The sequence below is a fragment of the Microcaecilia unicolor genome, chromosome 6 (genome assembly GCF_901765095.1).
Source record: "Microcaecilia unicolor chromosome 6, aMicUni1.1, whole genome shotgun sequence".
In the NCBI taxonomy this organism is placed as follows: domain Eukaryota; kingdom Metazoa; phylum Chordata; class Amphibia; order Gymnophiona; family Siphonopidae; genus Microcaecilia; species Microcaecilia unicolor.
This window is the reverse complement of record NC_044036.1, coordinates 26,199,546-26,220,313: the sequence shown is the minus strand read 5'-3', so window position 1 is coordinate 26,220,313 and position 20,768 is coordinate 26,199,546. Positions and strand designations below refer to the sequence as shown.

Genomic DNA, 20,768 nt, shown 5'->3' with positions numbered 1-20,768 from the left:
ATTTTGCTAATATTACAGAGGAAGAAGCGACAGGTCTTAGCTGTCTGCTGGATATGGGCAGAGAAGGAGAGGGAGGAGTCGAAGATGACTCCGAGATTGCGGGCTGAAGCGACGGGAAGGATGAGGGCGTTGTCAACAGAGATGGAAAGTGGGGGAAGAGGAGAAGAGGGTTTGGGTGGAAAGACAAGGAGCTCAGTCTTTGCCATGTTCAGTTTCAGATGCCGGTTGGACATCCAGGCAGCGATGTCTGAAAGGCAGGCCGAAACTTTGGCCTGGGTTTCGACCGTGATGTCGGGAGTGGAGAGATAAAGCTGGGTGTCATCAGCATAGAAATGGTACTGGAAACCATGTGATGAGATCAGCGAGCCCAGGGAAGAGGTGTAGATTGAGAAAAGAAGCGGTCCAAGGACAGAACCTTGAGGAACCCCAACAGAGCGGGATGGGGGTGGAAGAAGAGCCATTAGAATATACTCTGAAGGTGCGTTGGGAAAGATACGAAGAGAACCAGGAGAGGACGAAGCCCTAGAACCCAAATGAGGACAGTGTGTCAAGAAGTAAATTATGATTGACAGTGTCAAAGGCGGCAGATAGGTCGAGGAGGATGAGGATGGAATAGTGACCTTTGGATTTGGCAAGGAACAATCAAGGCAGCGGCTGTGGACAGCGCGTTCAAGTAATTTGGAGAGGAAGGGTAGAAGAGAGATGGGACGGTAGTTGGAGGGACAGGTGGGGTCTAGTGATGGTTTTTTGAGAAGTGGTATGACTACAGCGTGCTTGAAGGTGTCAGGGACAGTAGCAGTGGAGAGAGAGAGGTTGAGGATGTGACAGATTGAGGGGTTGACTGTAGGAGAGATGTTAAGCAGATTGGTGGGAATGGGATCAGAGGAACAGGTGGTGCACTTAGAAGGCGAGCAGTTTCCTCTTCTGTGATCTCAGGGGAGGAGGAGGAGGCCAGGCTAGGTTGGTTGGGGGAGTGGGTTAAGAAGTCACAGGGAGGAGAAGGCTTGGAAGTGAATTCAAGGTTTATCTTCTGCACCTTATCGCGGAAGTAGTCAGCTAGTGTTTGAGGAGAGAGTGAGGGGGGTGTGGGAGCGGAGGGCACTTTAAGTAGGGAGTTGAGGGTGGCGAAGAGGCAACGAGGGTTGGAGCCAAGAGAATTAGTTAATTGAGAATAATATTCCTGATTGGCAAGGAATAGGGAGGACTGGAAGGAGGATAGCATGAATTTGTAATGGGTGAAGTCTGACAGGGTGCGAGATTTCCTCCAGAGTCGTTCAGCAGATCGGGTGCAGGAGCGAAGGTAACGGATGCAAGGGGTTAACCAGGGTTGCCAGGATCCAAGCCTGCTGCACTAATTATTAGGCCACTCCTCCCACTGCTGTGGGAAAAGGGAGGCTAGAAAGATATCTGGCCGGCCAGACCCGAAGAGAGTGAGGGAGAGAAAGGTCAGCTGAGCTGCCTGACCGTGGGGGAGGGAGCAAAAAACAAAAACCACCACCAAAAAAACACAGCTTTTGTCTAACCAGTTTTAAAAGTCAGCCAACAGCCTAGCTGGCCACCATTGTTGGGAGGGGGGGCCTTCTCTGCATCTAAGGATACTAAAATAGCAGGATCCACCCCCCTGCACCACAGTAGTAATGTGATGTAAAGCCCTCCTAGTGTTATCAAAAGTCTGTCTGCCCTAAATAAATCCTGCTTGATCTTCATGGACTCAAAGGGGTAGGACCTTTTGTAGTTTGTGTGCAAGAATTTTGGTAAAGCTCTTATAATCTGTGTCAAGTAAAGATATGGGTCTATAAGTAGTACAAAGATGAGGATTTTAAAAAATCAGATTTAAGTAATACCGTCACTGCAATCACCATGCGACAGAACTGTATCCGCATCAATAGAATTATAAACTCTAAGTACCAGAGCCAGTAGGCTATTTTTTGTGGAATTTATTACTATATCCATCGTAGCCCGGGGCTTTATCAGCAGGAGGACATTTGATGGTCCGTAACACCTCATCAATCAGAATAGGGGCAGAGAGCTTCAAAACTTGAAGAGAAAGGCGTGGCAATGAAGTTCATGGATAGAATAGCATCCAGACTATAAAGCTGTTTATAAAATGGTAAAGGGCCAATATCTACCTCTCTTGTGCACCATTGACCCTGGTCATCTAGTATCTTATAGATAATTATGAGTGACCTGTCACTTCAATTTGTGGGCCAGTATCTTACTCACCTTATTATTTAATTCAAAGTATTCCCGTTTAGTACATTTTAAGTGTTCATTAATAGTACTAAGATCTAAATGATATAAGCCCAATCTAGCCTTATGTAAAGCTGCCTGATGTCTTTTGGAGCCCCAACCCTGTTTAGAGAGTCATTCCAAGGAGAGGATTTAGTCTACAAGAACCTATTCCTTTTGGCGGGTGTCTTTATGAACGTGGGCTTGCAATGAGATCAAGTGCCCTAGTATTCCCAACTTCAAGCATTCAAAGATGGTCATGGGGGTCATATCTAGAGTGTCACTGAAGTGTAGATAGATAGTCTAACAGGTTCTTTTCTAGCCACTGCCAGTCATCCAACAAAGTATCATTCAAATGCCAGGGGACAGAAGTATGCCTGCCACTGCTTATCACTAAATGAATGTGATGGGATCATGATCAAAACAAGTTTTAGGGTGTATTATCCACAGTGTGGACATACTTGCGTAATAGGGAGTCCCCAGCCACACATCCAATCTGGAGTAGTGTCACGTGTGGGAGAGTAGAAAGTATAATCTCTCTCTCATCACTATGCACCTCCCTCCATATATCATGCAAGCACCATTGAGTAACGAGTGCAAGCGACTGCAGTCTTTCCAGGCACAGGTGACCCTCACAGCTAAGTTATCTAGGCCAGTGTTTCCCCAAGTCCAGTCCTGAAGTACCCTTTTGCAAGTCAGGTTTTCAGAATATCCACGATGAATATGCAGGAAAGAGATTTGCATATAATGGAGGCAGTGTATATTCATTGTGGATAGCCTGAAAACCTGACTGGCAAGGGGTACTCCAGAACTAGACTTAGGGAAACACTGATTGAGCTAGGCTTAGGTTAAGAGTGATATTAAAGTCTTCTCCTACCAAAAGCATACCTATATTTTTTGCCAACATATCAGATATGCGAGTAAAAAATAACCTCTGATTTTGGTTGGGGGAACAGAGAGTTAGGAGGGTCAGCACAAGTGCTCTAACCTCAACTACCAAAAGAAAATATCTTCCCTCTATCTAAAACAAGCAAAAAAAGCCCATTTCGCTAAAAAATGAAACGGGCGCTAGCAAGCCTATCATGTAATGGTGATTATGTTTTTAAGTGAACCACGATTCTCCCCTCGCCTCCCATCCCTATCCAGCGATTCGCCTCTGCCCTGTAATCGCTTGTGATGTACAGTACACGTTGGAGTGTCCCTCTGCTTCTCCTCTCTCCCCTGCCCTCCGTGTCCAGTGTTTCTTCCCTCCCATCTACGTGCAGTAATTCTCCTGTGTCCTGCCCTCCCCTGCCACGATTCTGGCCTCCCCTCAATGTCCAGCGATTCTCCTCTGTCCTGCCCTCCCCCTCCCATCTTTGTCCTGCAATTCTCCCCTCGCCTCCCAGCCAGCGATTCGCCTCTGCCCTGCCTTCCCATCGCTTCTGATGTACAGTGCGATTCGCCTCTGCCCTCCCATCGCTTGTGATGCACAGTACGTTGGAGTGCTTCTCCTGTCTCCACTGCCCTCCCCTCCATGTCCAGCAATTCTTCCCTCCCATCTATGTCCAGCAACTGTCCTCTGCCCTCCGCAATACTGGCCTCTCCTCCATGTCGAGTGATTCTCCTCTGCCCTACCCTCCATGTCCCATGATTCTCCCCTCGCCTCCCATCCCATCCAGCGATTCACCTGTTCCCTGCCTCCCATTGCTTGTGATGTACAGTGTGATTCACATGTGCCCTGCCTTTCCATCGCTTCTGATGTACAGTATGTTGGAAGTGTCCCTCTGCTTCTCCTCTCTCTCTTGCCCTCCACTCCATGTCCAACAATTCTTCCCTCCCCTCCCATCTTCAGCGGTTCTCCTGTGCCCTGCCTGCCTCCCTGTGTCCTGCGATTTTGCCCTCCCCTCCATGTGCAGCAATTGTCCTCTGCCCTGCCCTCCCATCTGTGTCCCACGATTCTCCCCTCGCCTTACATCGATATCCACCAATTCGCTTCTGCCCTGCCCTCACATCCATGTGCGATTCTCCTGTGCCCTGCCCTCCCACCCATCTCCAGCTATTCTCCCCTCCGCTCCATGGCCAGTGACTTTGTCCTTTCTGCCGCCCTCCCTGCAAGCCGTCCATCTTACCTCAGGTCGGAGTGGTGGCAGGCAGGCTGGGCTCGTGTCACCTCCAGCATTCCCTTGCCTTCTCTCAGTGTCCCGCCCTCCTCTGACATCATTGCGTTTTTACGCGAGGCGGGACACTGAAAGAGAAGGGAACGCTGGAAGCGAGCTGATGTCAGCATGTTACGAACCCAGTCAGCCAGCCATCCAGAGACGCGGAGGTACAAATTATTATATAGATTCTCTTGTGAGTGTTCCAAGGGTGGGCACTGCTCAAGAGAATAACGACCCCTGCAGTTTTGGGACAGACACGATTGGGAGCAAAGTGCACTGCAGCATATTTTGCTGAATTAGTACGTGCTCATGTTTTATCAAAAGGTGCATCTCTTGGATAAAGAGTGCATCCACCCCCAAGTGCACTGCTTCTAGCAGATAGCATTTATATGGAATGTTCAGTCCCTTAACATTAAGGGACATACATGTCAATTCGAGCACAAGTCCTCAAAAACATTCAATACGTATTACCCAACCTCTCAAACACACACATATAAACCCCATAAAAAAATCCCATGACCTAATCTGATCCAAGAATAATCCTGGTCACCCACCCTCCAATCCCTTCCTCCCACCCTCTAGAACCTGCCACTTAAGACAGAGGTACACGTTGAAGGAGGCATGGTCTTATGGGGAGAATGAACAATATATCAAGAGAGGTATTACACAGTATAAGAATACTTCCTCAGGCTATCCCAACCTTGTCAAATGGCCCCAATCACAAATAGAACAGTCAACCAGAAACACTAACAAAGCAATTGCAAAAGCTCATAACTAGAAGATTCAAGGCCCCCTAAAGGTCCTTCGGTTCCGCCAAGCAAGAAAACAACGTATTCTTTGTTGAATTGTGCACAGGGAAACCAGAAGGAACTCCACTTTATGTTTCCTTTTCAGCAGGAAGACAAGAGCTTGATTTCTGGCGGATCAGGCTTCCCATGCCTCGAGTGATCCGCTGCCACCTGGGTAACGTGACACACATTTCAGGCCGCTTGAGTGTAAAGCTTTATCCAATGATGAGGCAGAGGGCTACGGATCCAGATCTGGAAACAGGAGTCTCGCTTCTGACAGTATTTTCAAAACATAAAATTTTCCTTCCATATAAAATGCTAATGCAAACAGATTTTGCCAGCGATACCTGAAGTCTTTGTGCCTCAAATACTTAGTTAGGGGTCTCAGCTCATTCCAGTGGCACAAAAATCAACGCCACCAGGTCTTCGAATACCTCAATGGAGTAGGTAACCCAGGTAATGGGAGTTTTCACAGGGGCCTTATGTAGCACAAGCCTCTTTAGTTTTATAATCTGTCCTGAGGGAGGTTTGTCCTTGGGTAAACAGAGATCCGATGTGGCCTGTCAAGTTTTATATGTCCTGGGAAACAGTCTGATCTCCTTCCGATAGCAGCATACTAGCAACTTTCTGGACCACTAGCTCACAGTTGCTGTAGTCTGCTGACTCAGGGACCCCTTGAATTCAAATGTTAGAGCAATAACTGTGATTTTCTAGGTCCTCGACTTTATCCATTAGTAAGAGATGGTCTGTTTGAGTTGAAAAAGAAGTTTCCAGAGTGGAAATGGCCTGTTGTTGCTCCTCCAGCCTCATTTCCAAGCCCTCCACCCTTCGACCCCAACTCGCTGATCTCACCCCAGAGATCTGCAGCTAGCGTCTCTCGATTTCATGTAGGAGCTCATGGAACTGTAATCAGTTCTGGTACAGCAACTGTTAGGGCCAGTTGCTCCCGGCTCTGCACTGTGCGGGATCGCCATCAACTGGCGCCATCTTTACTGCTGCCACGAGGGGAGGCTGCAGTTGGTAAGCAAATTCCATAAGACTGGGTCTCTGAAGTTGTGACATTTTCCCCCAGAAAGATAGCGCACTCAAAGTTACTTCAGGATGTGCTAGAGGGGCTGCCAAATTCCACGAGATGACTAGGATAAGCTGATGATTTGTGGTAGGGTATGCAGAGCTCAGCCATCCATCTTGGCCTGTGATGTCGTCCGTTCCCTTATCATTATTAATTTAGATTTTTAATCACTGTTCACTCCTACTGATTTCACAAAAATACACATTAAAAAAGAGCATCACCATTTGGAATATCACACACATATGTGCCAACAACTACATGTGGAAATGCCAATCTAGCAACATGTATTCACCTGATTTCACAATGCTGCACTTACGAGAGGAGCCAATTAAGGAGTTGAGAGGTAACTTTTCAAAAAAACATTTCAGGAGGTGCTAGACACCAGAAAGTTAAGCACAACTGTCCCTCAATCACCGCTGGAGAACCCTAGTCCAACTGAGCAGTTAGTTGATGCTATTTAGGGCCAAGTATAAATGCTGATGGAAGAATGTTTTAAAATAGGATATTAACAGAGCTTTTAAGAACACTCAAAGAATCTGCGTGTGTAGATATGAGCAATGTAAAACTGTAATTTACACACGAAGATGCTGCACAGCCATTTTATTTTAGAGGGATGTGTTTAAAAAAAAAGATCTTCTACTCCCCCCTGGCCTCGTGTTCACCAAACCAGTCTCTGATGATATTTTACTTTCCAACGCTACTAGGAAAAAATATCAGACTTTAATAATTATTTCCTTCTGACTCACCTTACCACCTATTCGAACTTGAGCCTGAAGTTTTGCCAACTTTTCTTGATTCATCGTGTACCTGAAAATTAAAAATATCCTAATGTTACTGCCTATTAAATAACTACTATACAAGATAAACTGGCTTCACACCATTAGAAATCACTTTTCTAAAAGGAGATTAGTACGATACTTCTGAAACAATGTTAAAAGCTTCAGTTTGTACAACTGAGATGACAAACAGATATGCTTATAAAGATGATAATGGAAATGAGTGGGATACACCGAACAAGCATTTTACTAACACCAACGTTTCTGCACTGCCTTCCCCAAAAATATATATACGGCTTTAGGTTTTAGGTATTAACTGACACTGATAAAACACCTCAATGCAAAATAAATATGTCTTTATTGGATATACAGCAGAAAAACACCAGGTCCTCTAATACTCACTCTTTCCCCTAGCTCTTGTACTCTTCACTCCCGTTTAGTGTTTAGTTGCCTTTCGTGCACAGAGGATTTCTAAGTGACAGATACACATTTGATTTCACCAGAAAATTACCCAGAATTGGTATAAAAACACCATTAAATGCCAATCTGTTTTTGCACCCTCAAAGAATCCTTAATTAGGTGACAAATACATAAAATGTATAGATGTAAACAACTAAGAATAGAAGCCCTAAATGTAAAATATAACCCACTATAGGGTGTTCACTAAGCAAATTAGTCAACTCTTAGGGAAGACTCCTCTAATGTCAGCACATTCAGAGGCCAAGGCAATAAAGACACTTTTGTGGGTATTTTGCTTTCACTCACAGGTTCTTTTCCATGGACAAAAAGTGTAGATTTATCCAGCTGTGACTAAAATAATGCAAGATTGTAGGAAGTCTTTCTTTTAGCTTTTAGACAAACTTTTAATCTTGGAGCTACTTATAAGCTGATCTATCCATGTAAATATTTGATGCTGTTTGGGGGGGGGGGAAAGAGAATGAGGGGTCAAAATATGAGTTTTTTTTGCCCCTGAACGGTTAACAACCTTCTTGAGTTCCAGGAAAGCTTTTAAATAACTGAATTATGTAGTAGTAGCTGTGTAGGATCTTAATGTCTTTATTTTTTTCCCCTCTTACGTTGGGATTTCCTTTTCCTTTTATACCACTTCCCTACTCTTTGGTGGTCTGAGGATGAATTAATGTTTTCCTTATATAGACTATTTTTTCTTCTTTATTTAAGCTGGGAGGTTTTTCCCAGTGAAGAATATTTACTTCTGTATTTCTGTAACAAAAGTTTTATGCTTGTGTAAATGTATTTTAAATTGCATAAATCAAAATACAAAAAAAATAAGAAAAAAAAAAGCAGCTTTGAACATAAATTAACCTAGTGCAACTCCTTAGATACTGATGCACAGCACATTTAAATCCCATGGGCTACTAGCTATTCAGTGCAGATGCAGAGAAGACTTTAATATAAAAAGTTAGCTTATTCTTCTGTGGTCAGTGTTGGTGAGGATTTCCTGCTTGTTTCTTCTCTTTGCAGTGAGCATGTAAGTACTGCAACTTTTTTCAAGGTTCCATAAAAAGCATGGATAAAAATGAGGCGCACACATCTGATAGGACAAACAGCTGGACCATTGAGAATTGAATGCACAGATCCGAGAACAAAACATTATATGGGCTTCAAGAGTTGCATGCAAATACTTTTGCTATTCTGATCAAATACCAGTATTGCAAAAATTGTGTGAGCAGGATAGCATTCCGGCTCATACACAAATGTATGTACATGCAATGTGTGGTGTTCATACAACCTTTTGTGCTTAGAAATGTGTTTAAGATATAGCTGTCACCAGCGCAGACCTCATGTGCTTCCAGTGCTCTTAACCACTTTAGCACACAGATTTTGCACTTGGCCTATTCACATATTATTTGGTTACTGCATTAGGAAGCAAAATATTTGTTATGCTTGCATTAGGAAGCCATGCACTATGTGATTTTTTTTAAGCCCAAATGCTCTGATGTTTGTGGTGATGATGATCAAGCACCATTGAGTCAAGGACAATTCCTACCAACCATAGAAAGAAAACACTGGAAAAAGTCAGTCTTCTGTTTGTCTCTAAAGGCTACTCAATAGCATTTTAATAGTCAATGTATCTTGCTGCTTGCATTCCAATGCCTCTTTTGCCTTCAACTGTTGATAGTGCAGGATATATATGTTTTGAAATTAAATAACCCTCATTAAGCATAATACTCTATGTCCAAAATAAGACCGTTTTTATCTAGTTATTTGGGCCTCTAGTGAGTTCATATTTGATCTGGTCCAGGACCCAGCTGTTTTTCTTGTTAGCTGTCCACGGTATTTGTAAGAAAAGCCATTAATACTTTTTCTGCCCCTTTCTTGATGGTCCAGCTCTCATATCCATAGAATATAAAAGACAAAAAAAACATGGCAGACAGCATTTAGATCTTTGTAAAGACATATCCCCGCTCTTATTACATTTCTGTAATAAGATATCTGGACTGCCCCCATCGTATCGTCTACTCACTTGTCCTTTAGATTGTAAGCTCTTTGAGCAGGGCCTGTCCTTTTATGTTAAATTGTACAGCGCTGCGTAACCCTAGTAGTAGTAGTATTTTCTCTAAGCCCACTGCAGCTCTGCCAAATGCCAGTCACTGTTGTATTTCTTGACTACTGGAGCCCCTCTCATTCATAATTGATCCCAGTAGCCAGAAACGGTCCGGGATTATGTCTTCGTTTGGATCTCCTTTATAACGTACAGTGAACTGCAAATATCTCTTTCCGTGCAAGCATTTTATCGCTGCTTCAACTGACACTAATACGCAATGGGATGTACCCCTCTCAACACTACACTGGCTACAATTTCCAAAACAACCCGCCTCACTTATCACATACACTGCTTACAAAATCATTAGCAAACTTGCACGGAAATCGAAGTTGACTTGTTAAAGCTGATTGGAAACAACGCCCCAGAGATCTTAACAAAAAAAAAAAAAAAACACACCACCAACCTTCAAGACAATAAAATAAACGTTTCTTAAAGCAAAGGGCATTTCGCATAGGCGCTGCTGCTGCTCCCGCTGCCCTGATACTACCGCCCCCTCCCCCACGGTTCGGAATCGGGAGCCAGAAGAGAAACATGAAGCGGGCCTCGGGGGTCAGCTGAGGACAGAAAGCGACAGCAGGCCTGGATGATGACGGAGCAGGAGAAAGGGGGTCAGACACTGAGCGGGGGCTGGGATTGGGGGGGGGGAGGGAGCGGCGGACACAGACCAAACAGGTGAAGGGAAAAGGGGTGTCACACACACCGACTAGGCCCCCGGACGCTGATAAGGCCCGCTGCACCTCTCTCCCTTTCCCCCGGACGCTGTAACAGGCAGAGCGGGAAGGAACCCGGCACCCTTCGCCGCGCTCGCTGAGCGACAGGCCCGTGTCCCCAGCGGGTAGCGCTGACCTGAGTCCGAGGAGCTCCGCTTCAGCACGCGGCCAACAAAATGGCGAAAAAGCAGGAAAGACGTGAGGAGGGGGGACGACGCACGGGACGTCATGCGTCACGTGACCGACACCCGACGCTAAGGGCGGAGTCTTAGGGCTTAAAGGCAGACTGCGGTGTTCTATTAGGGAACCTTGAGACGGGGGGTTGCGTTACTTGCTCTGACTCTTCCATGCTGCAAAAATCTTGAAATCGTCTTTAAAGCCTACTTGTCTTTTTTGGATTCCTCAGTCAGAGGCCTCCCCCTTATCTATCCTGGTCTGACTGTTTAACTTTTCTGTTTCAAATGGGGTTCCTTTTTAGCCTGTACACTGCTTTGTACTGTCTTGTCAGCTAGAGCTTTCTAGCAAGTCGTTATAAACTATAAACTGTTGGGGATAGGATGTCATCTCTGAATCTTGATTTCTTTTTTTTTCCGCAACGGTCAATAGTAGTAGTACTACAGGTACAAACTAACTCCGCTGTTTACTAACACAGCTTAGTAAACAGGAGGGAGTAAGGATTTTGCAGTTTTGTATAGTAACTAATGTTTTGTCACTTCTACTTGTAAAGAAGTACAGGAACAATTTGTTACTTTTACCAACGTAATAATTTCACCAAGTTCTACTACTTTTACTTAGTTACATCGAATATTTGCAATACTTGTAAATGCAGAAGCAAGACGTAAATTATGATTCCTTGATAAACCAAATGAAACAACAAAAACTGGGACAGGATTTTGCTATTGCAAACCTCATGAAGCAAACAGGGGATCATCTCATCTTAAATTTTGCTGTTTAGTGAAAATAACCTATGAGAACCAGTGTAGTTGTCTGTGTTTGTTGAACTGGTGCTGGTCTCCAGCCAAACAGAAGAGTGATGAGTTGGGACACTTTGAAGTGGAAATGAAGTTGAAGCTGGCTGCAATTCTTTGTGAACAGACATATGCCCCTACCGTAACAGACTGCTGGTCATCCCATGGAAAATTGCATCTGTTTCAAACATATTCAAACAGAGTTTGCCATCAGATGAAAAACTATTAGAACAACACAATGATTCCAACTTCATTAAAGCTTCTTTGTAACTGTACACTCTGCTGCCCCTCACTACCTCTCTACCCTCATCTTTCCCTACACTCCTTCCCAAGAACTCCATTCACTAGGCAAATCTCTCCTAATTGCACCCTTCTCCTCCATCGCTAACGCCAGACTCCGTTCCTTTTATCTCGCCGCACCCTATGCCTGGAATAGACTTCCTGAGCCATTACGTCAGGCTCCATCCCTGGCCGCCTTCAAATCCGGGCTAAAGGCCTACCTGTTTGATGCTGCTTTTAATTCCTAACTTGTCACCTGCCCGTAACCTTTATCTTGTCTTCCTCTCTTCAGTAGTCCCTTTTCCCTATGTGTCCTATCTGTCTGTCCTACCCTTATCCCTTATTTGTCCTGTATGTCTGTCCTGATTTAGATTGTAAGCTCTTTTGAGCAGGGACTCTTTTCTTCATGTTCAATTGTGAAGCGCTGCGTACGACTGGTAGCGCTATAGAAATGACTTGTAGTAGTAGTGCAGCATGACAATGATGATGAAGATGAAGATGCAAGTGATTAATTAGACAACACTACTTCTAATGCAGATGATGATAAAGGATTCTTTGCAATAAGAAGTATTTCAGACAGAGATGCCCTTGATCAATACCTTCAGACGATATCAGTAGTATTGCAACCTGGCCTGATTTGAGGGAACCTTTTATCAAACTGAACAATCCACTTCCAGTTTTTGCACACCTTTTCAGCTTGTGTTGGATTAATTACTCACAAGCCCACTCATTTTCAAAATGTAGTTTTACTAAAAGCAAAGTGGATTGAATTTTAAAGCATTTAAGTTATTGGGATAAAAACGTTAACAATAGTTGTATTCATTGTAGTTGTGGTACTTTTCCTTTTAACCCACAAAGTATTAAATTAAGCAATAACTTTTTTTTACTTTTACTTAAGTTTTTTAATGTGTTCCTCACTGTACTTGAATATTAAAATATACATTACTTAAATACTTTGACCTAGTACCTTGAACACTGGGATTTTGTTAGAACAGTACTTCCCGACCAGATTAAAGCATGGGAAAACTTTGTATGGACCTAGGTTTAAAGTGGTTACGAGGAGTCCTGTTAGTAATTCCAGTAGCTCCCAAGGCAAATTTTCCCCCTGATACATCAGAAAAGAGCCAGTGCTGCCCACAGAGGTCTGTCTGTTCTAACCATCCTCTGTGCATTGTCTTCAAATTGGCAAGCAGCGCTTCTTTTCTGTTGCTTCCTACTCTGCCAGTTTTCCTTTATAGTCAAAAATATACAACGTCCCAGTTTGTGGGTGTTTTGAATGTATTAGGTATATCAGGATGGACACTATACATTTATTTATTTATTTATTGCATTTGTATCCCAATGTGGCTTACAGAGTTTGGTTATGACATAATTGTACATTACTAATAATATCTGATATCATGGAATGATAGTCCAGTTACACTAAATGTGGAACTACCTCACAAAAATACCTCACCAATCCACCCAGATATTAAAGTCCACCTCTATACTACCTAATACCTTCCTTCTCTCTTTCCTTACTTAATCGTTATTCCATGATATCAGATATTATTAGTAATGTACAACGATTAAGTAAGGAAAGAGAGAAGGAAGGTATTAGGTAGTATAGAGGTGGACTTTAATATCTGGGTGGATTGGTGAGGTATTTTTGTGAGGTAGTTCCACATTTAGTGTAACTGGACTCACGCTCTCAGGGCAGGATTAAAACATAGGCAAAATAGGCATGTGCCTAGGGCCCAAAAGTTTTAGGAAGGGTCCTCTCAGATACGCTAATTCAATGGCTTCCAAAGCAGTTTTTTTGCCCTAGTAAGACAGCTTATGTCAGAAAGCAGAGTGGTGGAGAAGGGTAGGACTAGAGCTCCCACTGTCTGCAGAAGTCTGTCTATTTTCACTCTAGTCAGCAAGCGGTGTCAGTGAGCAAGAGATTCCTACCTGATGCTACCTCCTCTTGATTTTCCTCTGCATTCAGAACCACTGTTTGTGGGAGTTTTAGAGTACAGTTTGGGCCCAATACACTTGCTTTCCTCGGGTCCACCATAGGGTTAATTCTACCCTGCACACTGTGGAAATATCTGCCAGTGCATTTAAGTTTGGAAAATTCCTATCAGAAATTTTAAGATCGGCCTAAAAACTTTATTTTGAATTGTAAGGCTTTTGACCCTTAAGTGTCTGCTTGTAGGTCAACTATTGGGTGAAGAACCTGGAATCTTCAACAGCAGGGCTACTGTTCCTAGTCTTTTCTATCCCACTGATGATTGTAATTTCCTCTCCTCCTTTTTTTCCTCCCTTCTCTTTAACTTTCTACTTATTATGTATTGCAATTCCTGAATTTAATGTTAACCATTTAGGTAGTTCTCTAATAGGGCCTATCAAAGGGCTAATCCTGCCTTGCTTCCAACCTTTTCAAGCCCAAGCCACACCTACATTTTCTCAAATTTGTAGTAAACTAACCTCCAGGAGCAGACAGTGTGGACATTAGAAAGGACTCATATGGGCAAAAGAAAAGCTAGCGCAGCAATTAAAGCCATAGGACTGGAAGGACACAGTAACTAGAGTGTAGCCTAGTGGTTAGTGCAGTGGGTTTGTTACTGGGTTCAATTCCCACTATAGCTCCTTGTGACTCTGGGCAAGTCAACCCTCCATTGCCCCAGGTAAAAAAATAAGTACCTGTATATAATATGTAAACAGTGGCATTCCTTGGTTGGCTGCCACCCGGGGCGGATCGCTGCCGCACACCCATCCCCGGGTGCAGCACAACACCCCCCCCCCCTGGGTGCAGTGTCCCCCCTGGTGCATCACCTCAAAGCCCCCCCCCCCCCCCGGGTGCATTCGTCTTACATACTGGGCTGCTGGGAGCAGCCGCGCAGCTGTTGGCTTCGCTGGTTCCCTGCTCCCTCTGACCCGGAACAGGAAGTAAGAGCAGAGGGAGCAGGGAACTAGCAGAGCCAACAGCCGTGCGACTGCTACCTACACCCCTCCTGCAGCATGCACCTGGGGTGGACCACTGCCCCGGCCTCAGTAAGCCACTGTATGTAAACTGCTTTGATTGTAGCCACAGAAAGGCAGTATATCAAGCCCCATCTCCTAAATGACGGCAGATAAAGACCTGAACGGTCTGCCCAGGGGTCACACTTATTATCAAACCATGATTAAACTAACAATGAACAAAGGAGGAAGCTCAAGAGAGGGAAGAGGGTGTGCAATGTGCAAGCAGCACAAAGCGAAGTTTGAGAGGATTGTAGACGACATGCGGGTATATGGATTAAGTTTTTGAACGAAAATGTGTCACGATGTATAGGGTACTTTCCTAGAGGGGAGGGGGAACGGGGGGGGGGACTGGGTAATCTGAAGAGTGTGATGGAGGATGTAAGGGCTTGCGAGGTGAAATGAATGGGGGATGACTGGGGTGTAGTATAGGTAGGAAAAAAGAAAAGTCAGCGTCTCCTGGGGCGAGTGAGGGGGAGGTATACACTAGTTTAGACAAATGTTGATTTTGTGTGTTTTTAAGCAAGGGGATGATGGATCCCCCAGGTTGAAAGTTGTATTTGTTTATCTTTGATGTTGCTGACAACAATAAAGGGAAATAAAATAAAAAAAAAAGCATGCCCTCCATGCTGCCTGTTAATTCCCACATTATGCAGCTCATACCCCAACTACTATTTATACTCAATTGTGTACACAGCACTGTACAGACTCTTGTAACAAATGATTCCTGCTTCACAAGGCTTACAATTAAGTCAAGACAAACATACATTAGAAAACACAACACTGCACTTCTATTCCATATTTACCGTACAAGGTTCAATGCAGAGAATGATAAGAAGAAATCAGTATAGCCTTTTGAGAGTATACAAAATGTAACGCTTGCATTTTAATTTCCTCAAAAGTGACTGAACAAGCGAGCTTTTACATTTTTTTTTTGTTAACTACAGTAGTTAATTTCCAATTTGATAATTAATGGTAAAGAATTTCATACTTTCGCTGCCTGGTAAGAAAGACAAAGGACATGAATATGTTTATATTTAACGTGTAGCTGATGGAAATTAAAACTTCAGTTCATATATCAATCGAGATGATCTATCTGTAAAAGAGAATAACAAGACCGAGATCAATGGTAATGGAGCCAAACCATAGATAATATTGAACACTAGTAAAAAAGGCCCGTTTCTGAGACCAATGAAATGGGCGCTAGCAAGGTTTTCAGCGGAGTGTGTATGTTTGAGAGAGTGTGTGTGAGAGTGACTGTGTGAGAGAGAGACGGAGTGAATGTGCGAGTGTGGGTGTGTGTGACATAGTTTGAGGCTGTCTGTGTGAGAGTGTGTGTGTGAGAGTGAGAGTGTGTGTGTGAGAAAGAATGAGTGTGTGGCAGGGCCTCCCCCCCCCCCCCCCCCCGTCAAGGTGTTTTGTAAAAGAAGCAGGAGATCCCAAGGGGTGACGTTGTGACGCGAGGGCGGGGCGGACACTCATGGAGAAAAAGCGATCTACACCATGACAAATTTAGAATGTTGGGAAACTTGAGGCTTCATTAGAATGTTGGAGGTGCGTTTTATATAGAGAGATAAAGGTACATAACTTGATAATGTTCTGACCTCAATTGGTAGCCAATGCAATTGTTTCAGTAATAGAGAAGTTCTAGCCCATTTCTTCGCTGTTATTGTCAAAACTAGACTATTGCAATCTCTTACCACTTGGAGCTCAAAAAAATCAAATACGTAATCTACAATCAATTCAAACATAATTTGTCTAATTTATTCACTGAAAAAACACAACCACATTTTTCACCTATATACAGAACTGCATTGGCTCCCAGTGGAGGCAAGGATTCAATTCAAATTAGCCTGCTTGTTATTCACAATCCTCACAAGAGACTGTCCTAGCTACATGATTATGCATGTGGAATTCAATACTAATAAGAGGCTGAGAAGATCTAATAACCGTTCCCCTCTCACATTCCCTTCCCCCAAAGATATAAAATGGATCAGTATCCTTACACAATTGCTGGCATACTGAGCCCCCAACATCTGGAAGGACTTGGGGCTAAGGGCCCTATTTACAAAGCCACACTATAGGCGTGCTATAATTTTTAGCGCTCTAAGCTAGAGGCACCCATAGGAATATATGGATGTCTCTAGCATTAGCAAGCAGTAAATTTTAGCTAGTGCTAAAAATGCTAGCATGCCTTAGTAAATCAGGCCCTAAGTTTAGACAGTTTGTGGAACTATACAGTGGGGGAAATAAGTATTTGATCCCTTGCTGATTTTGTAAGTTTGCCCACTGACAAAGACATGAGCAGCCCATAATTGAAGGGTAGGTTATTGGTAACAGTGAGAGATAGCACATCACAAATTAAATCCGGAAAATCACATTGTGGAAAGTATATGAATTTATTTGCATTCTGCAGAGGGAAATAAGTATTTAATCCCTCTGGCAAACAAGACCTAATACTTGGTGGCAAAACCCTTGTTGGCAAGCACAGCGGTCAGACGTCTTCTGTAGTTGATGATGAGGTTTGCACACATGTCAGGAGGAATTTTGGTCCACTCCTCTTTGCAGATCATCTCTAAATCATTAAGAGTTCTGGGCTGTCGCTTGGCAACTCGCAGCTTCAGCTCCCTCCATAAGTTTTCAATGGGATTAAGGTCTGGTGACTGGCTAGGCCACTCCATGACCCTAATGTGCTTCTTCCTGAGCCACTCCTTTGTTGCCTTGGCTGTATATTTTGGGTCATTGTCGTGCTGGAAGACCCAGCCACGACCCATTTTTAAGGCCACTGGCGGAGGGAAGGAGGTTGTCACTCAGAATTGTACGGTACATGGCCCCATCCATTCTCCCATTGATGCGGTGAAGTAGTCCTGTGCCCTTAGCAGAGAAACACCCCCAAAACATAACATTTCCACCTCCATGCTTGACAGTGGGGACGGTGTTCTTTGGGTCATAGGCAGCATTTCTCTTCCTCCAAACACGGCGAGTTGAGTTCATGCCAAAGAGCTCAATTTTTGTCTCATCTGACCACAGCACCTTCTCCCAATCACTCTCGGCATCATCCAGGTGTTCACTGGCAAACTTCAGACGGGCCGTCACATGTGCCTTCCGGAGCAGGGGGACCTTGCGGGCACTGCAGGATTGCAATCCGTTATGTCGTAATGTGTTACCAATGGTTTTCGTGGTGACCAGTGGTCCCAGCTGCCTTGAGATCATTGACAAGTTCCCCCCTTGTAGTTGTAGGCTGATTTCTAACCTTCCTCATGATCAAGGATACCCCACGAGGTGAGATTTTGCGTGGAGCCCCAGATCTTTGTCGATTGACAGTCATTTTGTACTTCTTCCATTTTCTTACTATGGCACCAACAGTTGTCTCCTTCTCGCCCAGCGTCTTACTGATGGTTTTGTAGCCCATTCCAGCCTTGTGCAGGTGTATGATCTTGTCCCTGACATCCTTAGACAGCTCCTTGCTCTTGGCCATTTTGTAGAGGTTAGAGTCTGACTGATTCACTGAGTCTGTGGACAGGTGTCTTTCATACAGGTGACCATTGCCGACAGCTGTCTGTCATGCAGGTAACGAGTTGATTTGGAGCATCTACCTGGTCTGTAGGGGCCAGATCTCTTACTGGTTGCTGGGGGATCAAATACTTATTTCCCTCTGCAGAATGCAAATAAATTCATATACTTTCCACAATGTGATTTTCCGGATTTAATTTGTGATGTGCTATCTCTCACTGTTACCAATAACCTACCCTTCAATTATGGGCTGCTCATGTCTTTGTCAGTGGGCAAACTTACAAAATCAGCAAGGGATCAAATACTTATTTCCACCACTGTATGTGATTAAAAAAAAAGTGAGAACTACCCTCTGTAGAAAAATTCCTATGCTATTTCTATTCTGCACTTGGGTACCCGATTCTGTTGTAAATTGATGTCTGTTGTTAAATCCTGAGGGATTTCTTGGCACCCCTTCCAATATCTTGCTCAATATCTCCTCACTTTCCTTCATTATTTCTTTTCAATCTCCAGTAATCAAGGTTGAATACTTGTAAACCGCTTAGAACTGATTTTTGGTAGACGCGGTCTAGAAATCTAAAATAATAATAATAATATTAGTCTAGCGGAGGTGTTCTGCAATGTTTGCAGTCTTCGTACTTTGTCAGGGCACCCCACAAAAAGCAGATTGCAATAATCATGTTGACCTATAATAACAGCATAAACTATTAAACTGGAATTATAAGGGAAATGGGACTTGATATACTGCCTGGGATCAAAGTCTGCTGCACTAACCACTAGGCTACTCCTCCACTAGCAGCATCCCATGTAGAAGCCTGCCCTTGCAGATCAACAATGCGGCCGCACAGGCTTCTGTTTCTGTGAGTCTGATGTCCTGCACGTCAGACTCACAGAAACAGAAGCCTGCGCAGCTGCGTTGCTGATCTGCAATGGCAGGCTTCTACATGGAATGTTGCTAGTGGAATAGCAACATTCCATGTAGAACCTCAAATAGTAGCAACAGAATCTCCAATAGTAGCAACATTCCATTTAGAATCCGAAATGGAGAAATGGGGCTTGATATGCTGCCTTTCTGAGGTTTTTGCAACTACATTCAAAGCAGTTTACCTATATTCAGGTACTTATTTTGTACCAGGGGCAATGGAGGGTTAAATGACTTGCCCAGAATCACAAGGAGTTGCAGTGGGAATCAAACTCAGTTCCCCAGGATCAAAGTCCACTGCACTAACCACTAGGCTACTCCTGCACTTACTAATCCTACAACGATGTTTACATAAAAAAAAGTATTTTACCTAAGAAATTGGCATGAGCTTCAAAAGATTATAGCACAGGTGTGACAACCTTTATACACAGAGGGACACATGAATGTTAGTACTATCCCTACCAGGCTGCATCATTATGTAATGTTGCAAACAGAAATGCAAAGAGCTCTATAGACCTTCTATGATAGATACAAAAATAAAAGTAAGTAAAGATGTAACTTAAAATGATGGAAACAAACTGTTAGAGTGACTATTCTGAAATTATTTGTGGGATACAGTAATTAAAATGGCCAAAACTCTGGTTAATGATGTTTTCTGTGCATAATTCCCATGGTCTCGGAGGCTGCAGGTTCCCTACCCCAGTCTATGAGAATGTATTATAGAAAAGTGGTCAGGATTTAAAAGCAACCTAAAAAAGGTGAGTTGATAATGACAAGAAAGGGAACATGATGCATCAGCTCTGGAAGTCTGTTCCAGGGAAACAGCAGCATGAGCCACATTCCTTATATGGTGCCGTAAAATTTGGTGCTGAAAAAAAAACACACCTAGGAATATTCTATAAACTACACCTGAAATTAGTACCTGAATATATGTAAACCGCTTTGAATGTAGTTGCAAAAACCTCAGAAAGGCGGTATATCAAGTCCTAATTCCCTTTCCCTATTTGAGATTCTACATGGAATGTTGCTACTATTGGTGATTCTGTTGCTACTATTTGAGATTCTACATGGAATGTTGCTATTCCATTAGCAACATTCCATGTAGAAGCCCACCCTTGCAGATTAGCAACGCAGCCGTGCAGGCTTCTGTTTCTGTGAGACTGACACATCAGATTCACAGAAACAGAAGCCTGCACGGCTGCATTGCTGATCTGCAAGGGCAGGCTTCTACATGGACTGTTGCTAGTGGAGGAGTAGCCTAGTGGTTAGTGCAGCGGACTCTGATTCTGGGGAACTGAGTTTGATTCCCACTGCAGCTACTTGTGACTCTGGACAAGCCACTTAACCCTCCATTGCCCCTGGTACAAAATAAGTACCTGAATATATGTAAACTGCTTTGAATGTAGTTGCAAAAACCTCAGAAAGGCAGTATATCAAGTCCCATTTCCATTTCCCTGTATAGAATATGCATAGTGTCCGTCCATGCAACTAAATCTATTCACATGTATTTATGCCAAGTAAAACTTGGTGTAAATGCTGGCAACTAACTTAGGCATGGAGTGATTGTATTTGATATCAGTGCACATAGAGTTTCGAAACACCCAAGATCTGTCCCCCTTTTTGGATCGCTTTTTTAGAATCTACATGCAGAACTTTACAGAATATACTTACCAAGTTCTAGGCGTAAATTCTAATTAATGCCAATTAGTGTCAATAATTGCCTGTGAAGTGTTAATTTTCAGCACTGATTGGCTTGTTAAGATAATTTCGTTGCACACTGCTAAATAGTAGTAGTAGTAGTAGTAATATGACCTGATTT

The 20,768-nt window shown here is 43.5% G+C and overlaps 1 protein-coding gene across 3 annotated transcripts in view; it reads right to left on the bottom strand.

Annotated features, from left to right (window-relative positions):
- BTF3L4 (basic transcription factor 3 like 4) overlaps positions 1–10,497 on the bottom strand; it is a 41,870-nt gene extending 31,373 nt beyond the window's left edge. For 2 of the 3 annotated variants that reach the window (XR_003942404.1, XM_030205507.1), the window contains exons 1-2: positions 10,419–10,497; positions 6,977–7,037 (exon numbers count right to left, since the gene is read on the bottom strand). Coding sequence is in view for 2 of the 3 variants with exons in the window: in XM_030205507.1 (XP_030061367.1) it covers positions 6,977–7,030 (54 nt within the window). In the remaining variant the exon portion in view is untranslated. The other variant, XM_030205508.1, reaches the window with a different exon arrangement.
- Between the last annotated feature and the right edge of the window lie 10,271 nt (positions 10,498–20,768).